This window comes from Melanostigma gelatinosum (assembly GCF_949748355.1).
Source record: "Melanostigma gelatinosum genome assembly, chromosome: 16".
Taxonomy (NCBI): domain Eukaryota; kingdom Metazoa; phylum Chordata; class Actinopteri; order Perciformes; family Zoarcidae; genus Melanostigma; species Melanostigma gelatinosum.
The window spans coordinates 9,767,090-9,779,451 of NC_136649.1; the positions used below are offsets into that span (position 1 = coordinate 9,767,090).

The 12,362-nt window shown below is 46.5% G+C and overlaps 1 protein-coding gene across 3 annotated transcripts in view; it reads left to right on the forward strand.

Annotated features, from left to right (window-relative positions):
• Positions 1–12,362, forward strand: part of tiam2a (TIAM Rac1 associated GEF 2a) — an 83,322-nt gene that overhangs the window by 54,086 nt on the left and 16,874 nt on the right. For all 3 annotated transcript variants that reach the window (XM_079286777.1, XM_079286776.1, XM_079286778.1), the window contains exons 10-15: positions 4,061–4,237; positions 4,670–4,774; positions 4,868–4,946; positions 5,068–5,157; positions 5,264–5,482; positions 7,587–7,681. In XM_079286777.1, the coding sequence (XP_079142903.1) occupies positions 4,061–4,237; positions 4,670–4,774; positions 4,868–4,946; positions 5,068–5,157; positions 5,264–5,482; positions 7,587–7,681 (765 nt within the window). The remainder of the gene's footprint in view (positions 1–4,060; positions 4,238–4,669; positions 4,775–4,867; positions 4,947–5,067; positions 5,158–5,263; positions 5,483–7,586; positions 7,682–12,362) is intronic.

Sequence of the window (12,362 nt, forward strand, 5' to 3'; positions counted from 1 at the left end):
TGTGTGTGTGTGTGTGTGTGTGTGTGTGTGTGTGTGTGTGTGTGTGTGTGCGTGTGTGTATCAGAAAGTGTGTGTCTGCCCTTGTGTTTTACTTGTCCATGATCAAAGCAGAGCTTCTTTTCATGTTGATCAGCAGGTGTCTGAAAGAGAAATGGACGGCATATCTGACGAGAGATTTTTACACCGTGTTAAACTCCGGCGTCGACAGGCGTCCGATTTACGGCATAATTGGGTTCATGGAGAGTGTTGAGTTGAAGTGTTGACCAGAAGCGCTTGAAAGTGCGAGTGTATGGATTAACGGTAAAAGTGTTGAAGGATTGAAGAGCGTGAGTTCCGGCCATGTGAGCAGCCTGGTTATTGGGTGGTTGCATGCCTCGATATTGGACGTGTGAAATATTACTGCAAGCTTTGGCTGACGGACGACATTTCAAAGATAAGACTCGGGTTGCAATAAATCACAATGATCCTTTTCAAGGAATAGTTGGATATGCATATATTTTCTGATGTCTTGCCAAGAGTTGGACGAGAAGATCAATGTCATTGTCATGCCTGTCTGTGGGAATATGAAGCCACAGCCAGCAGCAGGTTAGCTTAGCATGAAGGCTGTTTGAATCATACACAGACTACCGTGTGTTTAAACAACAATTCACTATTTTGCTGATACCATACTATTTCTTGGCCGAGCACAATGAAGGCAAGGCTGAATAAGCAAGTCACTGCGCCAATATCAAAAATTCTTTTACACCTTCAGACGGAGCCATGCTGGCTGTTTCCCCCCGTTTACAGACTGTATGCTAATCAAAGCTGAGCTGCAGCCCACCTGTTGAGAATGCTCTGAAGTGACTCTTCAGCAAGAAATCAAATACCTTTTGAATTCAAATGGAGCAATTCTGCAGCTCGAGCCTGTGATTTGGTAAAATGGCAAGAAAATGTGAATTTCTTTACAAGTATCCGTAAGATGACATGTTTAATAAATATCTTTCGCAGTTGGTCCCGTCAAATAAAGTCTTCTCCAACCCTTCCTGGGTGAGCAGATGGAAGTCTGGTGTTGACAGATGAGAATAATGGATGCTTTTAGACAGAGCAGGACGGGTGTTATGAGCATTTCTGTTCCGCAGGATGCTATGATTCATAGTGCGAGTCTGTGGTGAATGTGGCGAGTGTTAACACTGCCCCCATTTAGGGCCTTGAAAAACGGACTCAGGAAGTGGTTTTGGGAAACAATAATGGCCTTCATTGAGTCGACGCTTTAATGTTTCTTTATATGCGGTGTTTTGCTCTTTCCTAGATTTGGATGTGGAACACAGCTCGTCAGTAGAATCTGTTTGATTTAAGGGGATTAAGACCCATCAGGGTGGAAAAGGTGAGCGGGGGGGAGGACGGCTGTATTGATTTCTGTCGACACATACATCATCTCAGCTCCTGTTGTCTCAAATCCCCGGAATTACTCTAATAAGCAATCATCTTCTGCTAATCCTTTGAAGTGAAGTCAAGTGAAGGGTACGTCTTTAATGCGCTCGCCCGAGCTTCGCTGTAGCTGCGCGGCTTATGCGCTCTTTCGTATAGCGTGTGTGTGTGTGTGTGTGTGTGTGTGGTGCGACCGTTCGGGAGAGTTTGCTGTCCTTTCTACACGATTTTAAGCAACCAGCTATTTCAACAGGCTGAGCGTTCTGCTGACACCGTCTAGCTGTCAGACTGCACAAAGCCGAGAGAGATAAACATCTTTATGGAAGCTTGTCGGTAAACCGGAGGCCGTCTTGGCCACCTTAGAGGTTCAAACAGAGTGAACAATGACTGGCATTTGCTCTTCCAGTCCTCCATCCACCCACTCCTTCTGTCAGCAGTCGAGTGAGTGAATATTTGTTCTACAGCTAGAAAAAACCCGGAAAAAAACCTTCTGACTTAATGTTGCATTCTCACTATCGCTTTGAGCTATTCACATAATTAAAATGCGCACTTGAGTTGAGCAGGGTCATGGAAATATGTTTAGGGGATAAGATTCAGGTTTATTGGCTGGTGATCTCGATCGAAACTGCTCTTGTCCACGACCTCTTTCTGTGTCACCGCCTCTCACCACACGCCACTACCCACGACTACACACCTCTTGCTTTTATTTAAGGAACAGGCACTAGCCAGTATGGATGGTTATTATTGTCTGTGTGTGTGTAACAGCTTGTCACAGCGCTGGAAAGAGGAACCTTTGTTGTAGCTTCGAGGAAATGAATACCGTAGTAATCGCCTTCTAATAGATGTCATGGAGGGAAATGGGCTGAAGTCGTTTTCAACTACTCGCCCTGTTTCTTCCTCACGGTCACGCTATCTATTTGAGGCCGTCCTGTAATATTTGTGTTCTCCAGTTGCTAAGTGGAATGGAAAGGGTGTATTTGCGTCGCGGCCACTAAAAACCGCCTGTTACTCCACGTTTCCGTCTTTAGAAGCTGCAGGGCGGAGGACGACTTGCTTTGAAATAAATCCACGCTTGAGAGGAAAGACTGAAGTATTTCATTATTTGGCTGAATGCAAACATAAATACAGTGGACGCGCTCACCACACAGAGCACTTGTTGAAGTCCAGCGCGTGCCCTTAACCGTGCTCTTGGCAGTCGTTCATGGAACGTTGACCTGGCAACGGACGGTCCGTTACAACCCTCTCCGACCATGAATGAGTGTACAGTGTTAGTCAGCCGCCCGTCAGGTCAGCATAGGCAACAAAATCTTAGTTTTCCCATCACGCCATGTCGCTGGGACGCAAAACAAGGCGGTTATGCAACCAGTTGCCATGACGGCTTGTTTTCTCATCCTTTGTGACCTCACGTCCCGAACACTCACACAGCGTGTAGAAGTGGCACCTTGTGTTCCGCCATCCCAACAGGTTAGGGGAACATGTTGGCGAGAACATTGGTGACCTTTATTTTGATTCCTGAAGTAGACTAGTCAACGACATTTAAATGACAAATTAAGAAAATGTTTGTGTGCCTGTGGTTATGTGAGCTACACGGAGAACTGTGTGCGTCTGTGTGTGTGTGTGTGTGTGTGTGTGATGCTCTGAATCAGAGGCCTTAGCTTTTCCCTTTCGGCTTTTTGTCTGGCCGGGTATTTTTTCTCTTGAGGTGATGCATCAACTGCAACGCTGCCAGCTTCTGAAACAGATGCACATCAGACAGACATCCTCAGACTGTGTGTCTGAGGCTCTCTGTCTGATGTGCATGTGTGAGAGCTTTCACCGCTCCCATAATGCCTCTAAAACATCACTATGCGCCCAGACCCAAATCACTCATGCAATTATTTCTCTCTCTCGTGTCCCAGTTTAACCGAGAGCTCGTATTGTCTTTGTCAGAAGTGCTGAATCGCTGGCTTCTTCAACCCGTGACTTTCAGTACATTTGGTGCGATGGAGCCTTTCCTCTGGATCTGGGGCTTTGATAATTGCGGTGTTCGGCTGCACTGTGGCGTCTCCCGCAGCCCCTCAATGCAGCAGCGCCGCTTTTCCCTCCAGAGACACGGAGTCGCAACCAAAAACCCCCAAATGGCTTCCTGCGAGGCCGCGTGGTGGGCCGACCCCCATCCCCCCACACACACACACACACCGTAATACCCGGCTCCAACCTCACCGTTAATGCCACCAACAAGCAATTACCTTCAAATGGCGGATCTGAACGTTCGACTCATTTCGAAATAAATTGTCCTGAATACATCACTGAAGTCAGAATTACTCTTGTGGCTTTTTAACCCAAATAAACGTGCGGACGTGTAGACCTGCCAGTCGACCCTTTCCAATCCGCTTGTGTACACGGGCCGTTACGATGACTATTATGTGGATCAACTGCCGTCCATGTTGTCAAATGAATTCCTGAAAGGCTAATTGTGTGACATCTTTGCTCTGCTGCTTGAACCACAGCCAAGCATTTAGACGAATGGAGCTGTATTGATTTGAGTGCTGTTACTCAAAGTCTACCTTCCGCTCTCACCCGCTCCCTCCCTCCCTCTGTTTCTATTTACTCTCCCCTCCCCCCCTCTTTCTTCTATCTCTCTCTACCCTCCCTTCCTCACCCTCTCCCACAGAGGCTGGACATGCTGACCAGTATCTACTCCATGTCGCCCCCTGAGGGCGGTGTGTGGGACAGCGTCGGCGGTGCCACGGATGTGCTGACGTGTGTCTACATGCCAGACGGCCTGACGGTCCAAGTTCCTGTCAGAAGAGACCAGACAGCCGCCGACCTTCTCGCTGCAGCCTGCAAGGTTGGGTTGGCGGCTAGTTGCAGAGAAATGATGACACATCACCACAATAAGAGAACAATTGTTGCCCAAAAAAAAAAGCTGTGATGTCATTTTGATTGAGCTGTCTAGTTGTTGTTTTTTTTATACAATCCTGCCATCCACACTTAAGTGTTACGAATGTGTATTTTCCTGTAACGTGGGGTTTAGTTGCACCTGTGTTTAAAGTTAATTTCAGTTTAATTTTCAGCGATGTCTTTGTTTGAGCATCTGTAGAAGCAGATCTGGTTACATTATGTTCCCATGAGCTTGAAATAACACACCTATTCATCCAGTGTCTGATTCCACACAGTCCCGTAAGACTCACTGCACATAGATGGACGAACACCATATTCCGCTGGGCGAAGCTTTTTTTTCATGCAGGCCACTGATCATGAGGGACTCTTGTGTAAACAGGTGAAACAGCTGGACGCAGGCCTGCACTGCCTCCGACTCCTCAGACGAGCGGGTCAAGGTGTGGAGGTTCGATACCTGGCTCCGGGTGAGCTCCTCCGCGATGTGGTGAGGAGGGCAAACATGCGCAAATCCCACGTAGATACACAGTGCTCTTCATCAGCGGCTCTTTGTTGAATGTGTATTGATGTCACCCTGCAGGTCAATGAGCAGTTGGAGGTGGTCCCAGTTAATGCGTTTACTCTGCACATGAGAAGGCCGAGTGACACCGGAGACTTTGGTGAGACTGATTTGGTTCTAGTGTCTGTATTTTATGTCCACCTCACGATCCTTTATGTTGTCTTTCTGTCTCTCTAACTCTCTTTGTTTGTCTCCATCTTTGTCTCTCTTCCTCCGACCAGGTTTTGCAGTAACGGGACACATTGACAGCCAGAAAAACAGCAGGATTTTTGTCAGCGAAGTGCTACCCGATGACCTGGCGTTCAACCAAGGTGCCTGCTTGCTTAAGAATGACACAAATAATGCTGAAACCAACAACAACGGTATCACGCGTGTGATCCACCTTTTTTTTTTAAACGTACTCGACTGTGTTGCCAGGCCTGCGTCCAGGTGACGAGATCCTGGTGCTGAACGGCAGGTGTGTGTCGGGCCTCGACCTGGCTGTGATCCAGACGCTGTTTGCTGAACAAACCCTGCACCTCAACCTGCGGCGGGACGGACCCCTGCCGCCAACAGTGACCTCCAACCACCAGGCCCTTCCCCTCAAACACAACCAGGAGGTCCGCAGCAAGCACCACCGCGCAAAGTCCTCCTCGGGTGCTTATAACCACACACATCCTTGAACCAGCTGAAAGCATGTCCATCTAGCCATTAGTGGGGATGTATTTGTACTAAGAGGCTATTGATTTCACTGAATGGGAACACTTAAACAGCACAATTGAAAGTGAAGTTGATCGTGGTGCCCTTTAGTTTGTCAGACAGATGACGAGACAGAGACACACAAAGAGAGAGAGAGAAATTGTAGCGGCTGTGAAGTGCTTGCCACACCCATTGATTCAGCCCTTTCTCAGTTCTGTGTACATACTTTATGAAGGCATCAATTTTGCAGTTTTCTCGAGCGAGCTGTGTCATTCTTCATGTGAACCGCCTGGATTTGCCACGGCTCAAAGTGAACACCCTGTCTACCCATGCACTTTTCTGTTTCGTTCCGCTTTATGTTGCACGTCTTGCATCTTTTTTCAAAGTTTTCAAATTATTTGATCCAGTTAGGTTAGTCTTTGTGATGTGGTATTTATCCAAGCCTAAAAGGGACTCGCTGGTCAGGTGCTCACATTAATAGTATATTTGCTGAGCAACATTTGTGTCCTAAACCACAAAACAGCATACAGCGCACTACGCTTCCACTACTCTTATTAAGATCTTGTTTTATTCTGTACTTCCTCAAAAGCGACTAGTTCTCTCTTCACTGTCAAAAATCTAAAGAATAAAAGCAGTAGAAACATCTCCAGGTGATGTCTCGCAGTTCTGCGACTCTAGGGGGAGAGGAAAGACCAGAAGGGGCTTCTGACCGCAGACGGCTCATTGTTGCTGTGAATGTGTAGCATCCTGTCAGCTTGGTTTAATCTCACTGTGGATCTGAGGTGTCGGGACCGAGCAGTAAGCTCATCCGTGTCGCCGGACAAAGACAGCTGATGCCCAGCTGGTAGGGATACATTTTGTTTGTTCAAGCTTCACTCTAACAGGCACGGGAAACCCAGCCGAAGAAAATTGTCAGTAGTTCAGTCAGTGTCTGCTCGACCCTTGTGCTTTTGCGGGTTCATGACATGCACCCCACTAAATTACCCTTTAACAACTCTTTTTAAATGTAACAAAATGTACCTAAACTTTACTACCGACTTTACTGTCTCTTCAAAACGTGTAGTACATTCAATGCCTTTTTGTAGACTTTTTTTCATTGTTTGGCATGAAAAAAACAAAGTCAGTTTCAGAGAAAGTATCAAGCCTCAGCTTAATGATTGCAATTCATTAGTGTTCCCTCCACTACAGCCGTAATTGAACACAGAGGGATTAATGACTTGAAGGCCTCATTACAGAGAGTGGTGCGATCAAAGGGCCTGCGGTTTACGTCTCGGTCTCTAGAGGGCGTGTGATTTCAGGCAGGCTGATGGAGAGGCAGGGAGGTAGAAGGCGACGGTGGGGAATTAACACTTGTCTGACACAAATTACACAAATTATCTCATGATGGCATTCCTTGAAGGAAACTGAAAAAAGACAAAGAGCACCAAACTCTGATGTCTTTTGTGACTCTCCTCAGTCAGACATTTGGTTGACGCTGATTGGCATCTCAAAAAGGAGAAGTTCATCTCCACAGGGGGTCCAGACTTTTTCTTTTGTTACCTGCTGTCACATTGGCCCGCCTCCCGGGCTACAATCAAGAATAATGTCTTCATGTGCCAACTGCTCGAGAGTTTGTCCTCAGAAAGAAGTCGTCAAAATTGGGAAAATGTTCCCAAAACTCTGAGTTTATCTGATAATGTCCCCGTCAGGACAGTTTATGGGCAAATATACTTTTTTTTGTTTTGTTTTAGTCAAACAAGGAGAGAGATAACATGGTCTTTAATTCTGATTGCCAAGTTTTTCTGGGACGACTGGATGCCATAGCCATTTTTAGAAAGGAGACATATTTTAAGGTCTGCGCGACTGGCAGGCGCCCGCGATGGTTTCAGACTTTAACTAGCCAGCATTGTTTGTGTAATGTGGTCAGTAGAAGGATGTGCTTCAGCAGAAACCACCGTAGTGCAGATGCAGTGATGATGGTGGTACGAGCATAAAACACTGTCGCACACGCAGAGTGGAGCTAAACCGTATGTTAAAAGTGTCCTCTCTCGTCCTCTCTCGTCCTCTCTCGCTCTCTCTCCAGATGTGTGCAGTGCAACTGATGGTACTGAGTCCCCGGGTGTAGGATTGGAGAACGGTCACTCCCACTGCGCACACAGGCCTGTTCAGCACAGCAAGGTAGGAGAGGCTCGAGTGCATCTGACAACTAAAAAAGTATTTCCATTGTCTCGTAGATATTCCACGTATGGCCTCTCTCTCTCTCTCTCTCTCTCTCTCTCTCCGCTCTCTTCCCCCCCCCCCCTTCCATGTTTGTTTGTGTGAATAAAAGTGTGCACATTGTCGTGTGTGTGCCCACTCACAGTGGCAGCTGTGGGGTTGTCAGAAACCAGACTGGCACCAATTCTTAGCATTACCATAATTAGGATACGCAATCATAGCCACCGGTATCAACACAGCTTATTACTGGCATGCAGATAGGATGCAGACTGAGAGACGGGGCTGTGCCCACTGCTTCCTGCACACACACACACACACACACACACACACATTGCAGAGTGTATACCTGCGGGCAAAGCTCAATCTTGAATGCATTTGTGAGATTCACTCAAACATGCATATCTATCTTTTTTATTATGTTTGAAAGCAACAACAGTTTATTTAGTGAATATATTTCAGAAGGTCATACATCTTCTTCTTTCTTGTGACGAATTCCTGGTGCGTGTGTCTGCCTTCATGGTCCTGGCTTTGCTCTTAAACACAACATAAGTGCCCGACAATCAATGCAACTCTTGTATCATATTTAGAGAAGTATCTCCTGTATGAATATGCCAAATGGTTGTCCCTAATGATTTATGGCAGATTGCGTGCCTATTTCTGTCCTGTCTGTTGTTGAATATCCGGTCAGGTTTTTGATATGCAAACCAACTTTATTGAAGTCATTAAACCGAGCATGAGCCTGTCCCGTCGGGAATTACGCCTCAGCGCTGCGGTAATGCAATACGAGAGAGTGTGTGTGTGCCGGTGTTTATCGAGAGCAGTAATGAGTGTGTGTGGTCATCACAAAGAGCCACGTGTTAATGATGTAGACATGGCTGGAAGCTTGAGAGCAGATGTGCGTTCATCCCCCTTCTCTGGCATCACTCGGCTAATATTTTGTGTCCTTTTTAAGCTACGTGGTTGCCGTCAACACCGTTGAGTGCATGTTTGGCACACTTTTACTGACCTGCTCGTTATGTAACGTGGCCTAAATGAAAAGGGGAATCGGCAGTCATGTTGTCATGTTTATTTCATCAATGATTCATGGCTAGTAAATCCAGGCCAAATACCCAGAAACAATCTCTAATTGCTTCAGCTGCCGTCGCTGCTTTATTCTAATTGCCTGTGTCGGAAGATGCCGAGCAGTGTTTGACTCCAGGTCAGCCAGGAGGTGGATTAGGGAGATGAACTGGCCCTCTGCGCCTCTCTCTACTGTGGCTCCATTCCTCTCTTTTTGTTTGCCCGGCGACATGAGTCAGTCCCACTGCGCTGGGATCTGCACTGCACCACTGCTGCTGCTGCTCGGATCCCCGCCGTTTGTCCTTTACTGAGGAATGAATGGGAGATAGGTGTGTGTGTGTGTGTGTGTGTGTGTGTGAGGGAGGGAGATAGGTTTATGAATGTGTGTGCTTATGTCACTGCATATATGTGCTTATTTGAGGCACAAAAGGAGGAAAAGCTCTCTGCCTCCACCAGGGAGAGTCAGCCACTGTGAAGGCGATACAAAAAAATAACCAGGGTGAGATATTGCTGGTAAATCAGATTTTTTCTGTTACAAAGAGCAGAATTGAATTGTGGCGCGGCCATCAGTTTGCTCTCTGGGGCGGGGAGAAAGAAATCAGAGTCGCATTGGTAGAAAATCAGCCATGTATCAGCACATAGGCACACGCCCTTCTGAAAGTCAGTAAAGACGGATGGAAAGGAAGGACTCATTTCAAGCCTCTTCTCACACCTTGTAATCTGCCTTCACACCACACAGACTACCTTTTGATTAATTGCTCCGTTGCATTCCAATTTGCGGTTATTACACACTGGCGCTCCGTGTGTTTGGCTTACTAGCCACATTCTTCAAAGTTGTTTTCCAATTGATCGAGGTACTGATTGTGATTCCTGTGGCTGTGAGCTACTTAAAGATACGTTTAGCTAAAGAGCGCCACAGCAAGCAATGAGCTTAATCGATTGCGGACGTCAACTGAAATTGGTCCCGGAAAACTCCCACGAGGTCCCTCAAATTGAATTGATTTAACATGCTGGTGCAGTGACGTTACGCAGGCATAAGGATGCATCGAGGCAAAATCAGAATAGCTGCATCCATTTTGTTTGTGCTTCACTTAATCTCAACGAGTTTAGCAACTGAAAGGCTTTAACAGAGGCTTGATGGGGATTTGTTGCCTGGAAGGTCATCGTCACATCACACTGATCCCGAGCACACCGGGGCGATCCCGGTAGACAGATGGAAGGACATGGGGAGTCATCTGGCACGGTCTGGTTTCACCACATGGCACCAGTCCACACATCCATGCACACAAACAGAGAAACGTACCAGGATGAGTTCAAGGCCCGTGACACTAAAATGATTTGTCGGTTGATGAATGGAACATTTTATTTGATAATTGAATTATCGTAATTATCGCAAAAATGCCCAAATATCAGTGGTTCCAGCTTCTGAAATGTGAATATTTTCTGTTTTTCTTCGTCTTACACGATAGTGAAGAGTTTGGGTTTTGGACGGTTTAAATATTTACGTATGTCAGTGTATATCATCACTACTGCCGTGTTACTTTAATGTAAAATTCCATTATGTTGTGAAAGCCAGATATTCTTTTATTTTATAAATTGCAGAGACACCTTTTCCACATTGTGAAGTAGCCAGTCACGCCTTGTGTTTACCCGAAGGTTAACCAGTGCACAGACGTATTAAGCCTCTTTGCTTCTGTCCAGACTGAATGTTTCAGTAAGAGCATTTAAATGGACTTATGAAGAGAGCTGTCCTGGAGCCATTCCCCGTCTGGCTGTCACTAAGAGAGGCTTGATTCGCCTGATTCAAGTAGTGCTGTTACGGTATTATGCTTCTTCTCTGAACTAGAGGAAGGCATTAGTAGACTGCAACATCTAGGCTGTTTCTATTACCTCCTCTTTCTTTCTGGTCTCAAGCATCCTTTTTCACCTCTTTCACTTGTGGGCGAGAGGCGTCTGAGAGGTGTTTTAACACTTTAAAAAATGTGTGACGAACAGAAAGTTGAATTATTCCGTTTTTGATTCTCCTCTCTTATCCTAGACTTCAAAAGAATATGGTCGATGCCTATGGATATTAGGTTATATCATCTTCTTCAAGCATGATCCCGACTTCCTTGGAGCTACAACCCCTTCCCAAATTACATCCCCTTCCCAAATGTATCTACCTTACCCGACCAGTGTACATGTCTGTCTGTGGGATGGGAGTTTGAGGGGTATATTAGGGAGATGTGTGTGTGCGTTGTGACTAAGCCCATCAGATGCCATCTGGCCGTGAGCAGGCTAATAATCTGGGCTTATAGCTGTCAGCGCACTTAATGCTAGCCCGCTCTCGTCAGTCCACTCCACAGTAAACAAGTTGGAAAGACAGAGCTGGAGGTAAAAAAAACTAAAGAAGAGGGACCAATAAGGACCCAGATCCAATATGACCCAGATCCGGCTGAAATGACCGCACCGGGGGTGCCCGGCACAGCCGTGGCAGTTGCCATACCAGCGGTGAGCGATGAAGACCCTCGGCCGTGCCTCGACCTCACCACCTTAATCGAGCTCTTTATGCGGGACCAGTCGCCTGTCCAGGCCCTGTGCTCCCTCCTGGCCATGTGCTGGTTCTGGCCGTCCGGCTGCGAGGCCGAGGAGAAGGACCTGTTCCTAGGCTCTGTGCTGATCAGTTTTGGAAGGCTCCTCAAAGACGAGATGGCCTGCCTGGGTCGGGACATGGCTGCCTGCCTGTCCTGCGAGAGAGACGTCAAAGGGGACAAACGAGCGGTAACTGTCGGCTGATGTGCTTCTTGCTTCGTGGGAGGTTTTAACTGAGGCAGCTGATACTACGCAGTCTTCACACTTGAGCTGCAAACTTTCACACACAACTCCCACAACCTGCTTTGTGTATTTGCCAAAAATATCTCAAACCGATGAGACTCTGGAGTAGTTTTACATTTCGGAGAATTAATTTGCTTTTAATTAGCATTTCAGCTTTAATTTTTAAAGAGCTTATAAATTACAGTATGCATTTACAGTAGCACGCGCAATCGATGTGAATTTAATGCATTTTCATCCATGCTCGTGGTTTGGCTCTTGGGATGGCAGTGATGCTTGGTCGGTCGATCTAGACCGAAAAAATCTCCATGAATTGCCACGATGCTTGGTACAGATACACACTGTGCCCAGAGGCTGAATCCATAATCACTTTGATGTTACCTGAATATTCCTCCTGCGCCATCACCGGGTCTTAATGTTAATTTGTCCATTACCCTGGTCTCTGCTAAACGAATGACATTCCCATCAACCCCAGCTGGATTTTGTGTTTCGTGCCCAATAGCAAATGTTAGCACCCTAACAGACTTAACTATGATGCTGAACATGGCAAACACGGCCTGCTAGACATTAGAAAGTTAGTTTTGTAATTGTGACAAAGGGGTCATGTGTCTAGTTATGTTTCCTACCGGTTTGTCCCCCCTCGACTCAGCCCTATCCTGGTGATCTTTAATTCAACTGTTCACGTGTAAGATTTGTAGTGTACGCAGTTGGGGGTATAATTCAAAAGGTCATGGCGTTACCTTTTGCTCTGCCTTTATTGCTGTCCATGGTT